This window comes from Tachypleus tridentatus, chromosome 1, assembly GCF_004210375.1.
Source record: "Tachypleus tridentatus isolate NWPU-2018 chromosome 1, ASM421037v1, whole genome shotgun sequence".
NCBI classification, from domain to species: Eukaryota; Metazoa; Arthropoda; class Merostomata; order Xiphosura; family Limulidae; genus Tachypleus; species Tachypleus tridentatus.
Window position 1 is genome coordinate 173,073,241 of NC_134825.1, and position 27,875 is coordinate 173,101,115.

Below are 27,875 nucleotides of genomic sequence, written 5' to 3' on the forward strand. Positions count from 1 at the left end.
GAAAACTGAAATTTTCATTGATCCTGTATTTCCGCATCGAATGTAACGAATAAAACTACATCAAGTACTCACTTATATGAAACAGTGTTTCGTTTGACATTTAATATCTTACAGTTGTGAGGGTTTTGTACACGGGTATTCACATTTAGCTGGGAGGATATTGTCGTATGGTTGTGAGAATCTTCCCATATAATTGTTGACATGTAATCGTGAGGATTTATCATATTCTTATTGATGTATAAGTTTGAAGATTTTACCATCTTATGGAAAGTGATATGTTTACATAATATAACTTATAAAGAAATAAGTTTTATGTTTCTCACACCAATGATTGTAACTTGTATATGAAATTGCAGCAATACGAACATCCCACCTTCCTTCCATATAAGTATCGGTAATTAACATTCCTCGCACATATTACTGGCTTGCAACACTTTAGTTTCGTCGCCCTGATAACGGATGGTTAATTTTGGAATCAGTTCATTGGCTGTTGAGTTAGTAGGCGGTGCTCCGTTCAACTACTGATTCTGCAATTCGTGGTCGGCTACCAGTTAAAATAGTGGCGTTTACACTGCTACGTCACGCCAATATTCGGTCTGTGGAGACGGGCAAGTTATTCCATATTAACGCCTCTTTCGCGGTGCGTTTTGACGAATTTAGTGTGTTGTATTACTTCACGTGAAGTGTAACAGCGCGTGTATCCATTAGCGGGTTGGGACGAGTGGCTACGCTCAACGAGAACAGATCTCACTATGGAAACTGGACCAGCCTTTGGCACTCAGTCATGATCGTGAATATGTTTGAAACCGAAGAAACCATGACTCCGAAACATTCAGAGGACACAAGCTATACGTCAAAACGGACATTTAGGGCCCGTGACGGCGGCTCGCACGATCGCGACGACTTGGCTAGCCAAGTCCAACCGACGGACTTACGTACAACGCGTATCCGCGAGACCCACGTGCTACACGCTCCAACCTCTTTCCTCATAAGAAACCTAATCGAAAGTGGTGATAATGAATTTAAAGAAAGAAATTCGTCCAGGTGTTCAGATGGTTCTTTCGCGGAAAAAGACAGCGAACAACCGGAAGACCAGTCGGACAACGAACAGATCACGTCCAAGGAAAAGGACCTGACAGACGGTGAAGGTAAATATATCTATGCACAGCATATCTATTATTGGTTGGCTTTAACTTTGTCCCCTCGCAGTGAATAAGAAATGATTCACTGATAGTTGAGACCTGAGGTGACACATTTTACTGTACATTGAAAATACGTTATATGGGAGAAATTTACTGTCGAATTTCTAGGTTTTATATGAACTGTTCTATATAGTTACAAAGTTTCATCGATAAAGATAACCACAAGAACAGTTACACCTGTGAAGAGAGGATTTATGGTTTGTACGGTTTGTTACTGTTATACCTGTATAGGTGCTGTATTGTAGTTCTGTATAACTCAGATGACAAGCAGGTTTGTTCCACAGGTGTGTGTAGGTGTTTTAGAATAAGCGTGAGAACGCACAAACATATGAAGGTGAACAAATGAAATTCATTACAGTTTCGTATGATTTCAAATAATAAGTCGAGTAATTATACGAAATTTCGAACAAGCTCGGAGTTTGAGGAAATAAATGAGACAAGTTTTGATCGTTGAAGACCCACATCAGATAATTATAATATTATCTTTATCGTTGAAGACCCACATCAGATAATTATAATATTATCTTTATCGTTGAAGACCCACACCACATAATTATAATATTATCTTTATCGTTGAAGACCCACACCAGATAATTATAATATTATCTTTATCGTTGAAGACCCACATCAGATAATTATAATATTAACTTTATCGTTGAAGACCCACACCAGGTAATTATAATATTATCTTTATCGTTGAAGACCCACACCAGATATTTATAATATTATCTTTATCGTTGAAGACCCACATCAGATAATTATAATATTAACTTTATCGTTGAAGACCCACACCAGGTAATTATAATATTATCTTTATCGTTGAAGACCCACACCAGATAATTATAATATTAACTTTATCGTTGAAGACCCACACCAGGTAATTATAATATTACCTTTATCGTTGAAGACCCACACCAGATAATTATAATATTATCTTTATCGTTGAAGACCCACACCAGATATTTATAATATTATCTTTATCGTTGAAGACCCACATCAGATAATTATAATATTAACTTTATCGTTGAAGACCCACATCAGATAATTATAATATTATCTTTATCGTTGAAGACCCACACCAGATAATTATAATATTAACTTTATCGTTGAAGACCCACATCAGATAATTATAATATTATCTTTATCGTTGAAGACCCACACCAGATAATTATAATATCTTTATATATATATAAAATGGAGGACCCTCATTGGCTGTGGATTATCTGATCGAATATATAAGTATATATATATATATACTTTCAGTTTTCTAAGCTTCTATTGGCTGCGCTTTCCCATAATATAGGAAATAGTGAATCTCTGACTGAAAGACAAGTCTTCATGATTTAATAGCTTGTTGTATTATCAGAATAAAACATCCTGAAGACATGTACAAAAAAACCACACAAACAATCTAATAGTTGTATAAAAATACCAGCAGTAAAAGGTAATGGGTGGAAGGGAAGTTCCATTCAAAACAATTTTAGAAATAGTTGTCCTACAGTAACGAAGTGCGGAGTGTGTGTGAACCCTTGTCTGACAGAATAATGGGATTTGGTCGTCATTCCTATAGAACACCCACAGTAACGAAGTGCGGAGTGTGTGTGAACCCTTGTCTGTCAGAATAATGGGATTTGGTCGTCATTCCTATAGAACACCCACAGTAACGAAGTACGGAGTGTGTGTGAACCCTTGTCTGACAGAATAATGGGATTTGGTCGTCATTCCTATAGAACACCCACAGTAACGAAGTGCGGAGTGTGTGTGAACCCTTGTCTGACAGAATAATGGGATTTGGTCGTCATTCCTATAGAACACCCACAGTAACGAAGTGCGGAGTGTGTGTGAACCCTTGTCTGTCAGAATAATGGGATTTGGTCGTCATTCCTATAGAACACCCACAGTAACGAAGTACGGAGTGTGTGTGAACCCTTGTCTGACAGAATAATGGGATTTGGTCGTCATTCTATAGAACACCCACAGTAACGAAGTGCGGAGTGTGTGTGAACCCTTGTCTGACAGAATAATGGGATTTGGTCGTCATTCCTATAGAACACCCACAGTAACGAAGTGCGGAGTGTGTGTGAACCCTTGTCTGACAGAATAATGGGATTTGGTCGTCATTCCTATAGAACACCCACAGTAACGAAGTGCGGAGTGTGTGTGAACCCTTGTCTGTCAGAATAATGGGATTTGATCGTAATTCCTATAGAACACCCACAGTAACGAAGTGCGGAGTGTGTGTGAACCCTTGTCTGACAGAATAATGGGATTTGGTCGTCATTCCTATAGAACACCCACAGTAACGAAGTGCGGAGTGTGTGTGAACCCTTGTCTGTCAGAATAATGGGATTTGATCGTAATTCCTATAGAACACCCACAGTAACGAAGTGCGGAGTGTGTGTGAACCCTTGTCTGACAGAATAATGGGATTTGGTCGTCATTCTATAGAACACCCACAGTAACGAAGTGCGGAGTGTGTGTGAACCCTTGTCTGACAGAATAATGGGATTTGGTCGTAATTCCTATAGAACACCCACAGTAACGAAGTGCGGAGTGTGTGTGAACCCTTGTCTGTCAGAATAATGGGATTTGATCGTAATTCCTATAGAACACCCACAGTAACGAAGTGCGGAATGTGTGTGAACCCTTGCCTGACAGAATAATGGGATTTGGTTGTCATTCCTATAGAACACCCACAGTAACAAAGTGCGGAGTGTGTGTGAACCCTTGTCTGACAGAATAATGGGATTTGGTCGTCAGGCCTATAGAACACCCACAGTAACGAAGTGCGGAGTGTGTGTGAACCCTTGTCTCACAGAATAATGGGATTTGGTCGTCATTCCTATAGAACACCCACAGTAACGAAGTACGGAGTGTGTATCAACCCTTGTCTGTCAGAATAATGGGATTTGGTCGTCATTCCTATAGAACACCCACAGTAACGAAGTACGGAGTGTGTGTCAACCCTTGTCTGACAGAATAATGGGATATGGTCGTCAGGCCTATATAACACCCACAGTAACGAAGTGCGGAGTGTGTGTGAACCCTTGTCTGACAGAATAATGGGATTTGGTCGTCAGGCCTATAGAACACCCACAGTAACGAAGTGCGGAGTGTGTGTGAACCCTTGTCTGACAGAATAATGGGATTTGGTCGTCATTCCTATAGAACACCCACAGTAACGAAGTGCGGAGTGTGTGTGAACCCTTGTCTGTCAGAATAATGGGATTTGGTCGTCATTCCTATAGAACACCCACAGTAACGAAGTGCGGAGTGTGTGTGAACCCTTGTCTGTCAGAATAATGGGATTTGGTCGTCATTCCTATAGAACACCCACAGTAACGAAGTGCGGAGTGTGTGTGAACCCTTGTCTGACAGAATAATTGGATTTGGTTGTCATTCCTATAGAACACCCACAGTAACGAAGTGCGGAGTGTGTGTGAACCCTTGTCTGTCAGAATAATGGGATTTGGTCGTCATTCCTATAGAACACCCACAGTAACGAAGTGCGGAGTGTGTGTGAACCCTTGTCTGACAGAATAATGGGATTTGGTCGTCAGGCCTATAGAACACCCACAGTAACGAAGTGCGGAGTGTGTGTGAACCCTTGTCTGACAGAATAATGGGATTTGGTCGTCATTCCTATAGAACACCCACAGTAACGAAGTGCGGAGTGTGTGTGAACCCTTGTCTGTCAGAATAATGGGATTTGATCGTAATTCCTATAGAACACCCACAGTAACGAAGTGCGGAGTGTGTGTGAACCCTTGTCTGACAGAATAATGGGATTTGGTCGTCATTCCTATAGAACACCCACAGTAACGAAGTGCGGAGTGTGTGTGAACCCTTGTCTGTCAGAATAATGGGATTTGATCGTAATTCCTATAGAACACCCACAGTAACGAAGTGCGGAGTGTGTGTGAACCCTTGTCTGACAGAATAATGGGATTTGGTCGTCATTCCTATAGAACACCCACAGTAACGAAGTGCGGAGTGTGTGTGAACCCTTGTCTGACAGAATAATGGGATTTGGTCGTAATTCCTATAGAACACCCACAGTAACGAAGTGCGGAGTGTGTGTGAACCCTTGTCTGTCAGAATAATGGGATTTGATCGTAATTCCTATAGAACACCCACAGTAACGAAGTGCGGAATGTGTGTGAACCCTTGTCTGACAGAATAATGGGATTTGGTTGTCATTCCTATAGAACACCCACAGTAACAAAGTGCGGAGTGTGTGTGAACCCTTGTCTGACAGAATAATGGGATTTGGTCGTCAGGCCTATAGAACACCCACAGTAACGAAGTGCGGAGTGTGTGTGAACCCTTGTCTCACAGAATAATGGGATTTGGTCGTCATTCCTATAGAACACCCACAGTAACGAAGTACGGAGTGTGTATCAACCCTTGTCTGTCAGAATAATGGGATTTGGTCGTCATTCTATAGAACACCCACAGTAACGAAGTACGGAGTGTGTGTCAACCCTTGTCTGACAGAATAATGGGATATGGTCGTCAGGCCTATATAACACCCACAGTAACGAAGTGCGGAGTGTGTGTGAACCCTTGTCTGACAGAATAATGGGATTTGGTCGTCAGGCCTATAGAACACCCACAGTAACGAAGTGCGGAGTGTGTGTGAACCCTTGTCTGACAGAATAATGGGATTTGGTCGTCATTCTATAGAACACCCACAGTAACGAAGTGCGGAGTGTGTGTGAACCCTTGTCTGTCAGAATAATGGGATTTGGTCGTCATTCCTATAGAACACCCACAGTAACGAAGTGCGGAGTGTGTGTGAACCCTTGTCTGTCAGAATAATGGGATTTGGTCGTCATTCCTATAGAACACCCACAGTAACGAAGTGCGGAGTGTGTGTGAACCCTTGTCTGACAGAATAATTGGATTTGGTTGTCATTCCTATAGAACACCCACAGTAACGAAGTGCGGAGTGTGTGTGAACCCTTGTCTGACAGAATAATTGGATTTGGTTGTCATTCCTATAGAACACCCACAGTAACGAAGTGCGGAGTGTGTGTGAACCCTTGTCTGTCAGAATAATGGGATTTGGTCGTCATTCCTATAGAACACCCACAGTAACGAAGTGCGGAGTGTGTGTGAACTCTTGTCTGACAGAATAATGGGATTTGGTCGTCATTCCTATAGAACACCCACAGTATCGAAGTGCGGAGTGTGTTTTTTTTACGAAGTTTGGTTTGAATTTCGCGCAAAGCTACTCAAGGGCTATCTACGCTAATCGTCCCTAATTTTGTAAGACTAGAGGGAAGGCAGCTAGTCATCATCACCCATCGCTAAACTCTTGGGCTACTCTTTTATCAACGAATAGTAGAATTGACCGTCACATTATAACGCCCCCACGGTTGAAAGGGCGATAACGTTTGGTTTAACGGGTATTCGAACCCGCGACCCTCGGATTACGAGTCTTTTTGGGAAGTAATCCGCGAATAATGAATCCTGGTAGTCCTACCATGCTAATTATTAGAACACGCTGGTCGTACGGAAAGAATCGTTAGGTAATATCAGTTGTTGTGGTTATGAATAGGAATCTTCTCCATATCTGTTTTATATGTGTATTGATTCAGTACGTTATAGTAAAAAGTTTCATACATCGCACTCATTGAAAACAGCCATGCAAACATTACCGTCGTAAGGCAATCATGTTCAAAGCACACCACCCTCCCTGTATGCTTTCCGTAAGATATTTAGTGTCCCTTCGCCTGTTCCACCAGTCTGATCACACAGAACTGCATCAGCACTGTATCAAGTGACTTGACCAATATCTCTGTAAAACAGTATGAACACTCATTTCGTTCTCAAGCAGCTGAAGGTATGTGACAGTTGAACATATGATAATTACTCATGTATATGCGACTTTTTTTTTTCATACAGATCTTTCTTAATTAAATTGTGTATTCTTGCCTATTGCACATTGGCAGCTTTTGCAACTAATTTTTGCGTTCGTGTGTTCTCACCTGTTTGAAGATTCCACACTTAGCTTACGACGGTTAGGGTACGACTGGTTGCATTAGTAGTTTCTTTCTGGATAGTCTTAGTGTTCCGGGTTGATCCATATGGGTTGATCTAAATATCCGACCTGAAAACGTTTTTATTATCTAGATATATGAATATTTTTGCACTTGTTTGTCTGAAGTTAAGTACAAAAATAAACAATGGGCTATCTGTGCTCTACCCACCACGGGTATCGAAACAAGGTTTCTTAACATTATAAGTTCGCAGACACACCGCTTTGCCACTGGGAGGCCATTTTTATATGTGTGTGTATTGGAAAGAACAGTGTATCACCCACCGTTTCCAAAAGCGATCAGTTTTCAGTTGCATCACACTATAAACAATGTAGTTCTGGTATTTCCTTCCACGGCGATCGTGTTACAGGTATGGTTGTTACGTGATTTGCCGATTTGCATACTAAATATCGTGCCCTTTCAGCCTTGGCGGACATTAAAAAGTGTCGGTTAATCCCACTATTTGTTGGTAAAAGAGTAGCCCAAGAGTTGGCGGTGGGTGGTGATGACTAGCTGCCTTCCGTCTAGTCTTACACTGCTAAGTTAGGGACGGTTAGCGCAGATAGCCCTCGTGTAGCTTTGCGCGAAATACAAAACAACAACAAAAAATAAAAAAATTCAAGATTCTTTTAATATAGCGTCCTCATGTGTGTGTTAATAGAACTAAAATATTGCATTCATCAAATCACTGCACATTACACGTTTTCTAATATTGTTGTGAAGGAGAAATAAATAATATATATATATATAATACATTAAAAATTATAATAGAAATATAATAAAATGTCAAATTTTTAAAGACAAGTACGGATCAGTATATACTAACCTGGTCCACCATAGTAATATATATAAACTAATATAATATATAGTGATTTTCTAAAGAATGGATATATATATATACATTATTTTAGGTAACTAGCTTTTTTAGTTTTGACTTGCTTTTATGTTTTTTGTAACATTACAACTTTCTATATCACTATATCTAGCTAGGTTACCTATATATCGATTCCTACTAATCTTTGTAATATTTAAAACTGTTATTATACTTGTTTTATTTTCTTATCCATATTTTTGTGCGCCATCAGCGCCCAATGTGGGATTCGATTTTATTACTGATCAGGACCTCTACGAACCTACCCTAAAATCTAATTGCAACACCAAAGTAGCGTATCGTCCGTATATATATATATATTACTACTATTATTTTTAACACCATAAAGGAATTATTGGGAACCTAGACTAAAACTTTCTGTGTTTATATAAACAATAAGTTCTAGGCTTAGTGTCAACCTGACAACTGTAGAATCAACAAAATGTTATTTTCCTTCTAATTCTCTCCATTTCCAAGGTTTTCATTAGTTAAGCCTCTTTTAGAATTGTTATTAATATCTTTAAACTTAACACCTCAATTTATTATTAAACTTATTCGTTACGTATTCAAAACAAGAATATATTCAGAAGTCTTGTACGACGTCCACATTGGTAAGATTTGGTATTGGTATTTTCATCGAAATGGCAGTTCTGCGCAAATCAGCGATCTATAGAGTTCCACATATAGATTTTATTAATTTCGAACTGCTGCTAAATAACGAACACATGGCCGTAAGTACAGAGTGTCCAGCGGCGTCACTTTAAACCTCAATTACGCAGTTAAGCGTGCTTATCACTGGGTCACGCCTGGTTTTCAACATTCTGAGAAGTTAATACAACAGGAATCGTTATTAGATAAACTAAATAAATGTCTCTCGGCACACATTCCCGTTAACAGTGACTTATTATCACCAGTTTAACAACGTGAAGGTGTGTTCTTGAGGGTCCAACTACGTGAAGTTCCTCAAACATTTGTAAGTATTGTCCATTCAAACCAACCTTGATTGAACGCCAAAAAAGAAAAAAGGAAATCAGATGTCACCAGGTTAGTATTTCGTGAGTTGAGAAGTTGATTACTAAACATAATTTAAAGCTAGTTTAGCTCGCAGTTGGCATTATGTGTGTTGGTATTGTTCGCGTCCGTCGTGGGAAGTGAGAACGTGGCATGCCCTAACAGCGAATGAACTTTGACTTTTATGGCATTATCATTCATTAGCTATAATTTACTTGTGGGAAATAAAATCCAATTTAAATGACAATTTTAAATTTGGGTTTGCTCGTTTTAATGAAAGGTACATATTGGGCTGTCTACATTCTTCCCACTATGAGGAATCAGACCCTGGTTTTCAGCGTTGTAAGTCCGTAAACAAACCCATTGGGAGAATAGAAGTTTAGGTAGGAATTTATATCTGAGTAGTCGTTTATAAATATTTATATAGAACACGTAAGTAATTTTTTTCCTTTCAAAGTTTCGTTTAAATCGTAGTTTGGTTTCATTTACAAAATGAACCATAACAGATTAAACAACAAGTTAATAAACCTTTAAAAATAACATCAGTTTAACCTTTTTCTGTGCCTAGCCATATTTACTTAAACTGACAATATTTTTATTATTACTACTTGGCTCTGGAAACACGAAATTTACACATATTGGAATCGCTTTGACTTACTGGAATCCTACTTTAGCCCTGCTATCTATTGATGGTTTAATGAAGTTTAATTGAAAATGTTTAATATTTTATATGACCCCCAGCGGCACGGTAGCATGTCTGTGGACTTATAGTGCCAACAAATGGGTTTCGATATTGGTGATGGGTAGAGCAGAGATAGCCCATCGTGTAGCTTTGCGCGTAGCTACAGACAAACAAACACTTTTGTATTAAACAACATGCTATGTAGACTAAGAAACAACCATCTATAATTTAAAAAAAGGAAATATATGGTAATTAACAGCGGTAATCTGCTGGGATTATAACGCCAAAAATCGGGGCTTAATCCTTGTGGTCGAGATAGCACCAAAGCGAATATAACGTATAACATAAAATGTTATAAACTATTGTAAAATAACGTATTAATTATACGATAACCTGGTGAAACAAAGGTTATTATTTATAAAGTAATATATATTAGATTCCAAATATTACGTTAACTACTACTATACAGGTTTAGGGCACTAATTGTTCGTTATGTTGTTTTGAAACACTGGTTAAAAGGTGGAATAAGGAACGGGCATGACCAGGTGGTTAGGGCGCACGGCTCGCAATCTGAGGGTTCAAATTCCCGTCACACCAAACATGCTCGCCCTTTCAGCTCGGGCGGCGTTATTGTATAGCGATCAGTCTTACTATTCGTTAGTAAAAGAGTGGCCCAAGAGTTGGCGGAGGGTGATGACGACTGCTGTCTTCCTTCTAGTTTTACACTGCTAAATTAGTAACGACTAGCGCAGATTGCCCTCGTGTTGTTTTGAGCGAAATTCAAAAACAAACAAACAAGAAGGGATACATGAATATATTTTAGCACATAAAACATACGATCTTATACGAGAACGATGAATCATACTCGTAATAACTTTGTTCCGCTAAGGGGCGCTCAAGTGTAACCGTAATACAAAGTCAGGGACATTTATATATATATATATATATAATCTGTACACATTTGTAACCAAAAATATTTATACAGATATTAAAAAGTACTGTTGATGTTTAACTTTGCTAAGAATGAAGTGGCTTTCCTTGGTAGTTTCTGTGGGATTCATACAATCGTATGGAATACATAATAATTTAACTTGAATGAAACAATATTTTATAACAAACGAACAAACAAAATTGAATGGTAAAATATAAAGAAAAAACTGTTGTAGTAGCAACAATGAAAATGCTGTATTACTGTTAACAATATCAGATATTGTTGTAACCTATATTTTCGGTTATTTAATTCAGATGTTAACTAGAATGCGCATGACATCTATCACCGTATGAATCTACTATATATAAAGCAAACTCAGTGCATGTTGAGACAGCGAATAATTAGGTGAATGTGTTTTGCTTTCAGTTAATATAACCAGCAGGAATCACTGAAGAATTTGGATTAGGGTTAGTTACCGAGTGTATGCAGTTACTCAGTCAAATAGCCGTAAAGTTGTACAAGTTAGTCTCAACTGATTTCGTTTCAACGTTATTTTAGGCCTAAAGTTATTTTAGGCCGACAGTTTAATCAATGTTACAAAATAGTACAGCTATAATAACTTTTAAAAACTGTAAGGGAAGAATAAAAAGTATGTTATTTCCATTACGTTCGGACTTATTTTCAACTTAGAGCTTGAGAGAAAGTCATTACAAATATTTATAATTTTGTAATAACGATACGAAAACACTTATAACTACCCTAGGTTATCGTTATAAACATGGAATGTCTGACGTTAATAACAAAAACAGGAGTAATGTGGTAATAACTAAAATAAACAATTTGACAATCTGGTGAGTAAACGACATTTTAGTTGCGTTAATTACCGTTCATATTTTCAAGGCCCTGGCATGGCCGGGTGGTTACGGTGCTCGACTCGCAATCCGAGGGTCGCGTGTTTGAATCTCCGTTTCACCAAACATGCACTCCCTTTCAGCCGTGTTGTCATTATAATATGTTGGTCAATCCTACTATTCGTTGGTAAAAGGGTAACCCAAGAATTGGCGGTGGGTGGTTATGACTAGCTGCCTTCCTTCTAGTCTTACACTGCTAAGTTAGGGACTGCTAGCGCAGATGGCCCTCGTGTAGCTTCTTTACGCGAAATTCAAGAACAAACAAACATTATAAATACAATTTCTCCATTGAACATATATGAATTTTCTCCCGACAGTATTTGATTATACATGTTTTTGTTTGTTTGTCGAATTTCGCACAAAGCTACTCGAGGGCTATCTGTGCTAGCCGTCCCTAACTTAGCAGTGTAAGACTAGAGGGAAGGCAGCTAGTCATCACCACCCACAGCCAACTCTTGGGCTACTTTTACCAAAGAATAGTGGGATTGACCGTCACATTATAACGCCCCACGGCTTAAAGGGCGGGCATGTTTGGTGAGAGGAGGATTGGAATCCGCGACCCTCAGATTACGAGTCGCACGCCTTAACATGCTTGGCCATGCCGGGCCTGGAGTGAAAGTAAAATACCTCTATTGAGCGACCATTTCAGTACAATAACGACACTTTTTTTAAAGTGAAAACAAACAATTCTAGACAGGCTTAGGACCTTACATATACACTTCTAACTTTATTTTCGATGACTTGCATCTAGAAAGTGAAATTAAGCGTATAAAATATTCATATTCCGAGCTCTCACATATCGTGTCGAAACTACTTGATTTTGAGAGTACAAAAACGCGACGAGGTATTCGGCGAATGAAAAATATGTTTGATTCACTAGAACGTTAGTTTCTATTTAATTATTCTGGTTTACATTTAGAACATCTTTATTATACTTTAAACCTTGGGCTTCTTAAAATTTTCAGTATATGTCTTTTTCTTTTTTTTACATAAAATATCAGATTTCTAGATAACACGTTAAACATCCGGGACATAAATTAAAATTCATATTTGTTTTGTAAAATGGGCTATTTTCTTGTAATAAAACGTTCTGTAAAATGTATTTTCGCGTTGCTTTAGTGAAACAACCAGAAAAGAAACGCAAGTAATCTGAATATATTTTGTATACATATATATATTTACAAGTATTTGAACTGTAGGTGGCCACGTGAAATTTTCAAATTTCTCTCTGTGTATACCTACTGTGTTGCATTTTTTGGATAGAGAGGCATTTTATCCCTTAACAAAAAATTGAAGAAGGCTAAACAAATAGCGGAATGTGTTAAAGTAAGACAATTTGTTTTGTTTCCATGCAGGGCTAGAGTACTCTATTTGTAGACAAGTTATGGAATTCGTTTAACAATGGACTTTACCACGTAACTGCAGAATTAGACTTTCATGCCATTTTTCATAACATTGGAATTTTTGTAATGGAAACTTACAAAAGTAGAATAATTAATATTTCAAGAAAATATAGTACTATGTTGTATCTATTAATTTTTAATGTTTTGGGTATCTTTTCTATGGAAATCATTTGTTTCTAGACCATATCAATAAAGGCTTAATACAAGAATAATCGATTATACGCTTAAGGTATTGATAAAGTCGAGTTAAGCCTACTTTCCATTTGCTGTTGTGTTATTTTTTTACAAGATTTTGTAGGTTAAAAGATATATTTTTCAGTGTTAATGACCCTGTACAATTTATAAAGCAGATAGCTAACAGAAATCCTTGTGGTTAAAGTTTAAATATATCACAAAATTTGTTTGATTAACATTTTATTACGTTAAACACGATTTGTAAAGCTAATAGAATCATATACTTGTGTTACATTGCTTTGCATGTCTTAAAGTTATTTTTATAGTCCAGTAAAAACTATTTTTTAAATAAATTGAGTCTTTTCTTTTTTCAACTAAAATCATCTCATTGACAAAAATAACTGGATAGGGAAATTTGTGTTTATCAAAATACTTTAAGGTCTAATTTCTGTATTGCTCTTAATACGATCTGTGACGATCAACCACGTTGACAGTATATCAATATTAATAAATTATTCGTAAGTTTATCTCAAACCATGAATTCTGCCAATGCTGAGTACCACTGAAGAGTGATGAACCTCATCAGAGATGTGACGTCTCGGAGAAGTGCCTTCTTTTCATATGACTTTATTTTTGTGCTATCAGTGTTCCTGTCATTCGTGATGAAGAAAAATCCACTTGATTTAAAAATGTATCTCAAGACAGCTGGTATGGGTATTAAAACTTTTATTAAAATTTTTAAAATTATTAATCTTTTATTTTAATAAAAGTATTAATACTCATACCAGCTGTCTTGAGATACAATGTTCTCGTCAATAGAAGCATAGGTGTAGTGTATATCGAGTGAGGAGCGCATGTCCATTCACTTTTTACTCAATAGGAATAACTCCCACATAAGCATACATATCCTTACTAATAAATATAGTTTTTATTATAGGATAAATTACTTTACAACTGCACTAGAACCTAGTGGACACCAGCGTTAGGTCTATATTTATACAAGTCTTAGGTTTATTGTTGTAGGTCCTGTCTTGAAACTCAGATGTATTAGGTTTATTGTTGTAGATCCTGTCTTGAAACCCAAATAATATCGTAGGCTTATTGTTTTAGGTCCTTCTTGAAACTCAAATAATGTTTTAGTTTATTGTTGTAAGTCCTGTCTTGAAACCTAAATAATATCTTAGGCTTATTGTTTTAGGTCCTGTCTTGAAACTCAAATAATGTTTTAGTTTATTGTTGTAGGTCCTGTCTCGAAATTCAAATAATGTCTTAGGTTTATTGTTGTAGGTCCTGTCTCGAAATTCAAATAATGTCTCAGGTTTATTGTTGTAGGTCCTCTCGTGAAACCCAAACAATGTATTAGGTTTATGTTGTAAGTCCTGTTATTAAACATAAATAATATCTTAGGCTTATTGTTTTAGGTCCTGTTTTGAAACTCAAATAATGCATTAGGTTTATTGTTGTAGGTCGTATCTTGAAACCCAAATAATATCTCAGGCTTATTGTTTTAGGTCCTGTTTTGAAACTCAGTGTTTTAAGTTTATTGTTGTAGGTCCTGTCTTGAAACTCAGTGTCTTAGGTTTATTGTTATAGGTCTTGTCTTGAAACTCAAATAATGTATTAGGTTTATTGTTGTAGGTCCTGTCTTGAAAGCTAAATAGTGTCTTGGTTTATTGTTGTAGGTCCTGTCTTGAAACCCAGATAATGTCTTAGGTTTGTTGTTGTAGGTCCTGTCTTGAAACTCAGATGTATTAGGTTTATTGTTGTAGATCCTGTCTTGAAACCCAAATAATATCGTAGGCTTATTGTTTTAGGTCCTTCTTGAAACTCAAATAATGTTTTAGTTTATTGTTGTAAGTCCTGTCTTGAAACCTAAATAATATCTTAGGCTTATTGTTTTAGGTCCTGTCTTGAAACTCAAATAATGTTTTAGTTTATTGTTGTAGGTCCTGTCTCGAAATTCAAATAATGTCTTAGGTTTATTGTTGTAGGTCCTGTCTCGAAATTCAAATAATGTCTCAGGTTTATTGTTGTAGGTCCTCTCGTGAAACCCAAACAATGTATTAGGTTTATGTTGTAAGTCCTGTTATTAAACATAAATAATATCTTAGGCTTATTGTTTTAGGTCCTGTTTTGAAACTCAAATAATGCATTAGGTTTATTGTTGTAGGTCGTATCTTGAAACCCAAATAATATCTCAGGCTTATTGTTTTAGGTCCTGTTTTGAAACTCAGTGTTTTAAGTTTATTGTTGTAGGTCCTGTCTTGAAACTCAGTGTCTTAGGTTTATTGTTATAGGTCTTGTCTTGAAACTCAAATAATGTATTAGGTTTATTGTTGTAGGTCCTGTCTTGAAAGCTAAATAGTGTCTTGGTTTATTGTTGTAGGTCCTGTCTTGAAACCCAGATAATGTCTTAGGTTTGTTGTTGTAGGTCCTGTCTTGAAACTCAAATAATGCGACCGCCTCGGTTTCGCATTTTGATGTTCAACGTGGATAAGAACAAAGGGTAAGAAACACCTAGTGTACGAAACAAGATATAAACAGTTTTATTTGATTCATCGCCCATAAGGTAAAATATTAACTAAAAAAACCTTTAATATATTTTAACATTATTATTTATCATTTTCGTATGAAATACTACAAGTATATTTTATCTATATGTAAAGGTATAATAATTAACATATGGCTACTACACAACTTTGCCTTTCTGAATCACTTTATTTTTACCACTAGGGGGCGATGAAACACCTCATCGAGTAGACAGCCCAAACTTAAAATCCAAAAAACCTAGAAAAGCTCGGACAGCCTTCACAGACCATCAACTTAGGGTGAGTACGTTCACTATTGTAACATCGAAACTTCGATTTATCACGTGAACGGTTAAAACACTTCGATTTATGCACGACACAACACTCGTAGAACCTCAATAATATAGAAAATAATATCAGAAAACGTAATGTGTCACATATTTAGTATGCGTTTTGAGGCGTATAATTGTTAAATTATAGTTCACTGACTTGATCTGGTTTACTACGAAACAACTGTTGTTCAACCATGTGAGTCTACATTATGTCTGTTGTATCAAAACCGACCTCATGGGACCCGGCATGCACGAAAGGCCTCATCGGCACTGGATGTATCAGTAAAAATGTTACATATTATAGCGTCATTTTCCTTCAGTCACAAGTTTTTATAATTACAGTAGAAGCTAGAAAGTCAGTTTAAAGAGAGGGGTCGCTGCTAACAATATTAATATAATTCTTTCCTGTTTATCAACATTTCGATTACAAATCAACATCAGTGGCAGAGCTTTACTTCATTCCACATTTTCATGCACCGTCTCGAGGGTTTGTTTCACGTGTACACGTTTATTTTGTTTGTTTTTTTATTATGAACTGCCATAATGAGGCCCTCTGGTGGAATGACAGTAAGTCTTTGGATTTACAACACTAAAATTGGAGGTTTGATTCCTAAACACAACAGATAGCCAGTTGTGGCTTTGCTATATGAAATACAGATGCATCCCCCACTGAAAATTATTGAAGTTAGAATTGGAGTTTCCAAACTGAGGGAGATCGTACGACCGCGTAGACTAAACGAGCAAGACAGAGACCTTTAGTGTTGAAATCTAGTCGTTCCTATATATATATATTAATGACGGTTCGGTATAGCCTTGTGATTAAGACGCCTGACTACCAGTGTGAGGGCCGCAGGTTCGAACTCGTATTCTACCAAACATGTTCGCCCTTTCAGTCGTGGGAACGTTACAACTTGCGCTAACTCACTATTATTTGGTAAGAAAAGAAAAGTATCCAATGTTTCACTGCTAAATTAGGAACGTCTAGAGCAAACAGCCCTCGTGTAGTTTTGCGCTAAATTCAAAACAAACCCAAACATTTAAAAATGTTCGACGAGTTTCATGAGTTAAATTCGCTTTGGGTGATGTATATTACCACAGGTCTGTATACAAAATATTAAATATTTTTGTTCATCTAATCAAATGAATGAGGAGTCTTTATAGCCATCTGGTGGTAATGTAATTAACAGTGTACTGTAATAAAATAAGTGTTTACAGATATTTTCTTAACGTCTAATTCATGACTCTTGTATATATGGCGACCCCTGGTGAGCCCCATTACAAACTTATAACGCCGGAAATCGGATTTCAATACCCCTGGTGGGCAAAACACAGGTAGTTCATTGCGTAAACTTGAGCTTAATGACAAACAAACAAACCCTGGTGATCTTTTTAATAACTGTAATTTGTTTCAAACTGTTTTGATGTGACTTGTTCGTAAGATATTTTAAAAATTTTATCAGTAAGTAAAATAAAAGTAAGGTTCTTTATATATCATAATTTATCGCTGCTAACACCTTGTAATGATCTACAAATACCTTAATGATTTTGATACTGAACAAAGTGCACACATACTGTTCAAAGTAAGAGTGACTTGAATGGTTATTATCTATATACTAGCCGCGACATTTGTGGTTGTTTTCATGCCCTTGACTTGAATTCTCTTATTTTATCGTTTTAACGCACGTTATTTAAGCTACGGCTTTTTTTTTTTTTTTTTGCAGACATTAATTGTTAGATCGATAAATCCTGGCCTATTTAAAAAACTTTACGCTGTCAGACAAAGAAGATCACGTATATATATATACATATGTAACTTTATTCAATAAAATACACGTAAAGTAAATAGTAAGCTATGTGTTTTTCTTTTAGCAAAGCCACAAAGGCTATCTGCTCAGCCCACCGAGGGGAATCGAACCGCTGATTTTAACGTTGTAAATCCGGAGACATACCGCTGTACTAGCGGGGGGCAAATAGTAACCTAATGGTATTTATAATAGTATATACAATGTGAAACAGTTATGAGCATTCAATGTATGTCACAATTCTACGAGTTCGAATAAAGAAATTTACAAAAACGATGAATAAAAGCCGTAGTAGAGGTAAAACGTAGCTACAAATTGTTTATAGCAGTCTATGAAACGAACCGAAGTTAAATTAGCGCAAAGTAAATTAAACGTGAAGTTATGATAAAGGTAAACCCAGCTGATTATGCAAAAACGTCTGTGTGTTCACAAAGTGACAACCATATGGCTTTGGACGAGCTGCGCATGCGTATTTTAGACCTAAATAAGTCGCAACAGCTCGTAGAAGTCACATTTACTGTAATGGTAATCTTCTTAGGAAATTAGATGCAGGTTGAATGTTGTATGTATGAACCACTTTGCAAATAATAAAAAACAAACTAAAATTGAAATAAATAGCCAGTCGTCACGTGATGACAACAACATTGTGCCGTGGTGTACCATACTCGTCGCAGAGATAAGTTTCACTAGACAAAAGACCGCTGAGGTTATTTTGAATTGAAAAGCCGAAATGCAGTGTGATTCGTCAAACAAGGCTTCTATTCACAATACAAATTTGTAGCGTTTGATCGAGACATTTGCGAGAAAAGTCGTGGTAGACAAACAAAATCATGTTAAGTATATAGAAAAGAAATTCTGTTATGAGTCCCCTCTAATAAAAGTTTATGATAGTTTTTTTTTATATACAACAAAACTTATACTTGTATCTTTAGAGGTACACAATAAACTAATCGAGAATTTTTACGTATCATTATTTTGCAACGCCCTCTGTCAGTACATCACCGACACCCGTCTGAGTTCTGGAGTATAATAGCTAATGAGTTTACTGTCAAACGTAAACAAAGAAGTGTGGGTTAGATTATAAGAAGAAAAGTAGGAAAACGGTGATCGCAATGGTGAATATTATTACTTACCCTTGTTCGTCTGGATGATCTAATCATTCATGATGGTATTAACTTGTTTTATTTGTCCTACTACGTGACAACAACCTATTTGATTCGTCCAACCACATGACAGTAACCTGCCATCATTCATCCTACTACGTGACAGTTAGCTGCTTTATTCATCTTACCACGTGACAGTAACGCGCTTTATTCATCCTACCACATGATTATCTCCTTCATTTTTTCCTACCACGTGTCATAATTTGATTTGTTTTCATTCGACCACGTGATGTCTTGTTCCATTTGCTCTATCACCAGTGATAATATTTTTCTTCATTCCTCATTCTACTATTAGAATTAATTCAATAATTAAGAGAATTTAAACCAGTTTTGTTCCAGAATATCAAACTTTTCTTTTTCTTTCTAGACTCTAGAAAAAAGTTTTGAACAACAGAAATACCTGAGCGTCCAGGAGCGAATGGAGCTGGCCTCAAAGTTAAACCTAACTGACACACAAGTCAAGACTTGGTACCAAAACAGAAGGTGAGTAATGGTGGTGTTGATTGTATTGTTATTTGTACAGAACAGAAGGTGGGAGAGGATGGTGTTGATTGTATTGTTATTTGTACAGAACAGAAGGTGGGAGAGGATGGTGTTGATTGTATTGTTATTTGTACAGAACAGAAGGTGGGAGAGGATGGCGTTGATTGTCTTGTTATTTGTACAGAACAGAAGGTGGGTGAGGATGGTATTGATTGTGTTGTTGTCAATCTGTTATTTGTACAGAAAAGAAGGGGAGTGAGGATGGTGTTGATTGTGTTGTTGTCAATCTGTTATTTGTACAGAAAAGAAGGGGAGTGAGGATGGTGTTGATTGTGTTGTTGTCAATCTGTTATTTGTACAGAACAGAAGGTGAGTGAGGATGGTGTTGATTGTGTTGTTGTCAATCTGTTATTTGTACAGAACAGAAGGGGAGTGAGGATGGTGTTGATTGTGTTGTTGTCAATCTGTTATTTGTACGGAACAGAAGGGGAGTGAGGATGGTGTTGATTGTGTTGTTGTCAATCTGTTATTTGTACGGAACAGAAGGTGAGTGAGGATGGTGTTGATTGTGTTGTTGTCAATCTGTTATTTGTACAGAACAGAAGGGGAGTGAGGATGGTGTTGATTGTGTTGTTGTCAATCTGTTATTTGTACAGAACAGAAGGTGAGTGAGGATGGTGTTGATTGTGTTGTTGTCAATCTGTTATTTGTACAGAACAGAAGGTGAGTGAGGATGGTGTTGATTGTGTTGTTGTCAATCTGTTATTTGTACAGAACAGAAGGGGAGTGAGGATGGTGTTGATTGTGTTGTTGTCAATCTGTTATTTGTACAGAACAGAAGGTGAGTGAGGATGGTGTTGATTGTGTTGTTGTCAATCTGTTATTTGTACAGAACAGAAGGTGAGTGAGGATGGTGTTGATTGTGTTGTTGTCAATCTGTTTTTTGTACAGAACAGAAGGTGAGTGAGGATGGTGTTGATTGTGTTGTTGTCAATCTGTTATTTGTACAGAACAGAAGGTGAGTGAGGATGGAGTTGATTGTATTGTTGTCAATCTGTTATTTGTACAGAACAGAAGGGGAGTGAGGATGGTGTTGATTGTGTTGTTGTCAATCTGTTATTTGTACGGAACAGAAGGGGAGTGAGGATGGTGTTGATTGTGTTGTTGTCAATCTGTTATTTGTACGGAACAGAAGGTGAGTGAGGATGATGTTGATTGTGTTGATGTCAATCTGTTATTTGTACAGAACAGAAGGGGAGTGAGGATGGTGTTGATTGTGTTGTTGTCAATCTGTTATTTGTACAGAACAGAAGGTGAGTGAGGATGGTGTTGATTGTGTTGTTGTCAATCTGTTATTTGTACAGAACAGAAGGGGAGTGAGGATGGTGTTGATTGTGTTGTTGTCAATCTGTTATTTGTACAGAACAGAAGGTGAGTGAGGATGGTGTTGATTGTGTTGTTGTCAATCTGTTATTTGTACAGAACAGAAGGAGTGAGGATGGTGTTGATTGTGTTGTTGTCAATCTGTTATTTGTACAGAACAGAAGGTGAGTGAGGATGGTGTTGATTGTGTTGTTGTCAATCTGTTATTTGTACGGAACAGAAGGGGAGTGAGGATGGTGTTGATTGTGTTGTTGTCAATCTGTTATTTGTACGGAACAGAAGGTGAGTGAGGATGGTGTTGATTGTGTTGTTGTCAATCTGTTATTTGTACAGAACAGAAGGGAGTGAGGATGGTGTTGATTGTGTTGTTGTCAATCTGTTATTTGTACAGAACAGAAGGTGAGTGAGGATGGTGTTGATTGTGTTGTTGTCAATCTGTTATTTGTACAGAACAGAAGGTGAGTGAGGATGGTGTTGATTGTGTTGTTGTCAATCTGTTATTTGTACAGAACAGAAGGTGAGTGAGGATGGTGTTGATTGTGTTGTTGTCAATCTGTTATTTGTACAGAACAGAAGGGGAGTGAGGATGGTGTTGATTGTGTTGTTGTCAATCTGTTATTTGTACAGAACAGAAGGTGAGTGAGGATGGTGTTGATTGTGTTGTTGTCAATCTGTTATTTGTACAGAACAGAAGGTGAGTGAGGATGGTGTTGATTGTATTATTGTAAAGATGTTGTTTTTATAGAATAGAAGGTGAGTGATGAGTTGTTTTTTTTTGTGACATAAAACGAAATAATCCGATAGGTCAGAGTTCATGTTTGTATTTTTGTGTTTTACTTTTTACATGGATAGCAACATACAAAAAATTATGTGACGTAGGCAAGAAAATGGGTTGTTTTTAATAATCTACAAGAAAATAATGACAGATAATTATGTAGCTTTAAGTCAAGGTTTTTACGATAATAAATGGTGTCTCACGTGTCCGAATTCTCGCTTCATTTGTGTGTGTGTGTAATTATAAAATTAATGTACGTGTTTATAGGCAGAAAAGTAGCACAGGTTGAAGAATTTGGCAGAATAGAAAGTGAAGCTGTTAATGACTGTTAAAAAGTTTTATTTCGATGATTTCTTGAGTACTTCACAAACAATATTGTAATAAATAAGTCTTTGTCACTTGCCCTTTGATTGGTTCCTTTTCACCCTGTATACGTGTGTGATGTTTTTGTATGAATTAATATTAATTTCTATTGTTAAAGACATTTGTTACTTCGAGGTAAAAAATGACCAAATGAAGATGTACTAAAGCGTGCTAATAACACGAAGGAAATCTTTATTAACGAATATTAAGTATCCAGAAAAACATTTGGAACGTCGTATTTTGATGACACTAAATACGTTTCCCACTTTCCTAATTTGTATATGGTCTAGTTGACATCACATCCTTGTTAAGAAGGTTTTATTGTTAACCTGATGATGACCTAAGAAGGTCGAAACGTTGTTCTGTACTTTATTTTAATTAAGGTTTTAAAACCCACACCAGTCGTCTTGAGAAAGACGATGCCAGGTTTTATGTATGGACTGCTTTTTTATAATAGGTGTCTGTGATACGTTGGCGATAACTTTAGACAGTAAACAAAGAACAGACAGCCCACTTGTTTTAAAGTAATATATGAAAAGAAGTCAAACGTATATACAGATGTTCGTTGATTAATACAGTTGTATCTAGAGCTTCAAATAATTCTATTTTTGTCAAAATATGGACAAGCTGGTTCAGTTACTTTAGAACACAGTGTGATAAGACAAATTATTTCTTATTTGCTTTGTAAGTACAATGCAATAGGTGATAATTTCACTTTAGAAATCGCCACTATGCACTGTTTATGGCTAACTTTACAATCATGCAGTCTAAATCTTTCTCGCGAACTAAATTTTTTAACGCGTATATATATTCCGACTAAGTTCTACAGCCTTGTGCACACTACTGGATAGTATAATGCAATAATACTCGATTAAAACAAGGAAAGACAGAAGTTTCTAGTAACATGGCGCAATAATATGACAATCACAAAGAACAATTGAACTACAAAGCACGTGATTCGTAAACAGTTACGTAAATAAACTGACATAAACTATCGCTTCTTAACAAAAAACAAATTTAACATTCACGCTAGATAAACTATCTAAATTAAAACTTACTCACCAAACTTAAACTGAAAGAGTCTCGTACATCTATAAGACGACTTACCATGGTAACAGCAGAAGAACATAGCGATGGTTTGCCATGGAAATGATGGTGTTAATGAAATAGTAAAGTGTTATCATGGTAACCTTAGTTACGTATACTAATTTTCTAATTTATTTTGGGATTTTCTTCTATTATCCATTACTTCCTTTATTTTCTGTTAACGTTTGCGAGAAAAGGTCTTTTTTTATTTTTAAACCTCTGGTAGCTTTTTAAACGTAGTTGATAACAAGTCCCTATACGTTTATGTAAGCGCCATGATGTTTTTTATGTTTGTAATAAAATTAAATTCTTCCTTACGCCTTACAAGAGAAATATGAGGGTCGCGGGTTGGAATCTCCTTCCCACCAAACATGGCAATCCCACTATTCGTTGGTAAAAGAGTAGCCCAAGAGCTGGCGGTGGGTGGTACTGACTAGTTGCTTTCCTTCTAGTCTTTCATTGCTAAATTAGGGACTAATAGCGCAGATGGCCCTCGAGTAGTTTTAAGGGAAATTCAAAACAAACAAAACCACATCAAGAGCACTGACGAAGGATTTGGATCACGTGACATTATGAGCGAGTCATCCAAAATATAAATGCCTTCGAATTTGTGTCTAGACAATTTAACACGTTGACGCATAAATGTTTGTGGACATTTGTGACAGATAATGAAGCCGATAAAAGCAAAGTTCCAGTTTGAATAGTTTTAATCCTATGAAGAAGGAGATAAATAAACCCCTAGAATATTCCAGCAACATTTGGTGTCTCTCCTCTTTACAAAGTATGATGATTTGAAACCCTTTTCGTCCTGTTAAAAAACAAAATACAACAATTCACCAAAACAACTACTCATTGACAAGGGCTAACTTTTACCCGTGTTCATATAACCCCCTTGTGCCTCAAGTAACAATAGTAACAAGGGCTAACTTTTACTTGTGTTCATATAACCCCCTTGTGCCTCAACGTAACAATAGTAACAAGGGCTAACTTTACCCGTGTTCATATAACCCCTTGTGCCTCAACGTAACAATAGTAACAAGGGCTAACTTTACTTGTGTTCATATAACCCCCTTGTGCCTCAACGTAACAATAGTAACAAGGGCTAACTTTTACTTGTGTTCATATAACCCCCTTGTGCCTCAACGTAACAATAGTAACAAGGGCTAACTTTTACTTGTGTTCATATAACCCCCTTGTGCCTCAACGTAACAATAGTAACAAGGGCTAACTTTTACCCGTGTTCATATAACCCCCTTGTGCCTCAACGTAACAATAGTAACAAGGGCTAACTTTTACTTGTGTTCATATAACCCCCTTGTGCCTCAACGTAACAATAGTAAGTATACATAATTTACAGTCATTACATGTACATTAAACAATAGTTTGCCAAATTATATTGTAAATAGTTGGATAGGTTTAATAAGAACGAAATAAAATAGTTTATATCTTAAGATTTATCTTCAGATTATGAAGATAGGACGTTTATCATTAACACCAGTAAATAAAGGCTGAACCCTTCCAGTAGATAACACGTTATCTGACTACTCGAACTATTATGTCCCTCACAGGCACAGCGGACTTAACACCGCTAAAAACCGGGCTTCGATACCCGTGATGGGCAGAGCATAGATAGCTCATTGTTTATCTTTGTGCTTAATTCAAAGCAACAACAACGACGAAATTTGTTTCCTTTTCTAGTTGCACGAACTCGCCAAGAAATAAAATGTACATAGTAAGAAAGACTGCAAGCCTTGGATAATTAAACAAAAGTTCAGAAACAAAATTTGTCTAAGTTTTTTTTAGTTTTAATGTAACGGTTTAAACTTCTTGACGAAGAGCTTTTGGTCGAAACGTTACAAATTTATATAAAGCTTTTGTCATGTTTCACTCACTCTGAACACTTTTTCCTTATTCCAGAAATATATATATGTTTCCTCGCAGCTTCATGATATTCAGTTCAACCTGCAAGTTGAAATATTGGGTTCAAATGATCCAACACTTCTTACTCTTACAAACCAAGAGTGAGGAGAGATTCAGTTTTAATTTCGGTCAGGCATGCCCAGGTGGGTTGAGGCATTCGAGTCGTAATCCGAAGGTCGCGGGTTCGAATCCCCGTCGCACCAAACATGCTCGCCCTTTCAGCCGTGGGGGCGTTATAATGTAACGGTCAATCCCACTATTCGTTGGTAAAAGAGTAGCCCAAGAGTTGGCGGTGGCTGGTGATGACTAACTGCCTTCCCTCTAGTCTTACACTACTAAATTAGGGACGGCTAGCGCAAATAATCCTCGTGTAGCTTTGCGCAAAATTCAAAAAACAAACAGTTTTAATTTTAATATATTTCTTAAGTCGCGGACTTATCATTCTGAAACTTACTGATCTCAGTCGAGTTGTTCTCACTTTGAAAAATATTACCGTTTCTCACTGCCAACAAAATATAGCTTTAGTTCAATCCTTGTTCACAAATCTCTTGTTGTCTTTACAAGCACAAAAATAAACTAATAAATTCCGTTTGTTTTTATGAACGATGTGTCAAAATGCCCCTCGGACCCATTTTGTTATTTATTTAAATATTTAAAACAAAGTTGTTGTCTGTTTATTCGTCTAAGTTCCAAAATTAACGTCCTAGTTGTAACGGTTTTATTATGCTGCAAAAACAAAGTTTTAGTGTATACTAAGTTTATGCTTTCCATAAAACAACATTAGTACGACACGTATAGTTTATATAACCAGTTACAAGTAAAAATTAAACTTTTTTACATTTCAGGACAAAGTGGAAAAGGCAGACGATGATGACTCTAGAATTACTTCCGTCAGATGGCGCTGCATTTAGTAGGTTTCCTCAACTGTGGAGTCCGGCTCCTTCGCTTCTCTGGCCATATAGCTACAGTAATTACCTGTCCACCATATCTACTCTATCTGGACTGACCAGTAGCAGCATGGCTTCTTCCGGTGGTCCCTCAACCCTGGGGCTCTACCAAAGGCAGGCCTCCCCTCTGGACAATAATCGCCCCATGCTGCCTCGGGCTCTTTATCATGGGGAGAGTGCGTACGCCACGTTACAATCATTTTACCAAGGACAAACTACTCAGTTGTCGTAATTGAAATCGTTGTGGTCAGTAGAAATGGTCAGTTTCTTAGCGGAGCTGTGATAAGAAGTACAATGAAGTACACGTTCTAAAGGCTTGTCATTTAGGCTTGTAAGAAGGCAACCATATTGTCACAAGCTTATATATATATATTTAATGTTGAAGTTTCAACCAAGAACAATGAAAATTCTTATTTCATTCTCTTATTTATTAAAGAATTGCAGTAAAACCTGTTGTTTGAAAACCTAGTACGTTCAAATACTTTGTTTCTTGTGAGATTTTGACATGTAATTTAGTAGGTAGTTTAGAGTACGAAGTTATCATAACTTTGTTCACTTGTAACCTATTATCATATTTAGTTTATCCTTTATAATTTGGACATCTTTCAAAATTCCAAGGTTTTTAAGACTTCCATTGCCACAGAAGCTTGATTCATCTAATTTAATTACTTTGTGTATATGTCACATGAAAAGCTTAATGTAAGTGGTGGTCCACGAACCTATAATCTTGTGTTGGTTTCTAGGAAATAGTATTTGTAGCTTTCGTAATGAGAAATAACTGTACAAGTGTTTCTTAAAGAAATATTTTTTCATGTTTCTTACAAACCAAATTAAAAATTATTTGCTCAGGAACAAATCACAGGAAGAAAAAAAATTAATTACTTGGATCCTGTTGTTTGTTTTCTTCATGCAACAGTAGAAACAATTGCACGTGAATAAATGTATCATGTTGTAAGTACTTACACGTGTTGTTAACTCTGTCCAACTTACGCCCAAAATACATTATCTTCGCAAGGAAACTAATTTAACTTATTTTGTTGTTTCCTTGTTGCATCTACAGAATATTATCATTACAGGAAAACTTTAATAAATATTAGTTACATTGAAATCGTCTGTCAGTTGAATATTAAAAAACAACAACAACTTGTAACTCTAGATAAAACGAGTGTTGAAACTAACTACAGATTGTTTACCTTGACACATCCGTTTCCCAGTGGCAGTAAGCTTGAAGGCTTATGAGGCTAAAAGTAGAGTTCGATTCTTGCGGCAGGCACAGCTCGGATATCCTACAGTCCAGAATTGTGTTTAATAACAAAACAAATATATCAACCATTTATCCCTGAAAGGTTAAACTGCCTCTGAAAGAAATGTGCGTAAGTCACTGCGTGTCCAGTTAAATTATATGTTTATATTCACCAATGTAAGACTCACTTCAAATAACACTTCATAAAGTGTATTGGGAATGATAAAAATGGAACATTGAATAATAGAAGAACGAAACGAAACGACCAGGGACTACACCAGTACTGATGTAGGAAGATGGACAGAATGTGGACCAGGGACTACACCGGTACTGATGTAGGAAGATGGACAGAATGTGGACCAGGGACTACACCGGTACTGATGTAGGAAGATGGACAGAATGTGGACAAGGGACTGCACCGGTACTGATGTAGGAAGATGGACAGAATGTGGACCAGGGACTGCACCGGTACTGATGTAGGAAGATGGACAGAATGTGGACCAGGGACTACACCAGTACTGATGTAGGAAGATGGACAGAATGTGGACCAGGGACTACACCAGTACTGATGTAGGAAGATGGACAGAATGTGGATCAGGGACTACACCGGTACTGATGTAG

The 27,875-nt window shown here is 36.9% G+C and overlaps 2 protein-coding genes across 2 annotated transcripts in view; one reads left to right on the forward strand and one right to left on the reverse strand.

Annotated features, from left to right (window-relative positions):
* The window catches only part of LOC143230408 (FGGY carbohydrate kinase domain-containing protein-like), a 297,176-nt gene that overhangs the window by 101,520 nt on the left and 167,781 nt on the right, over positions 1 to 27,875 (reverse strand). The window lies entirely within an intron of this gene.
* LOC143230362 (barH-like 2 homeobox protein) lies at positions 681 to 27,537 on the forward strand. The gene is made up of 4 exons (XM_076463812.1): positions 681 to 1,148; positions 15,963 to 16,057; positions 19,422 to 19,537; positions 25,910 to 27,537. The coding sequence occupies exons 1-4, from the start codon at positions 785 to 787 to the stop codon at positions 26,241 to 26,243; spliced, it is 909 nt and encodes a 302-aa protein (XP_076319927.1). The 5' UTR covers positions 681 to 784; the 3' UTR covers positions 26,244 to 27,537.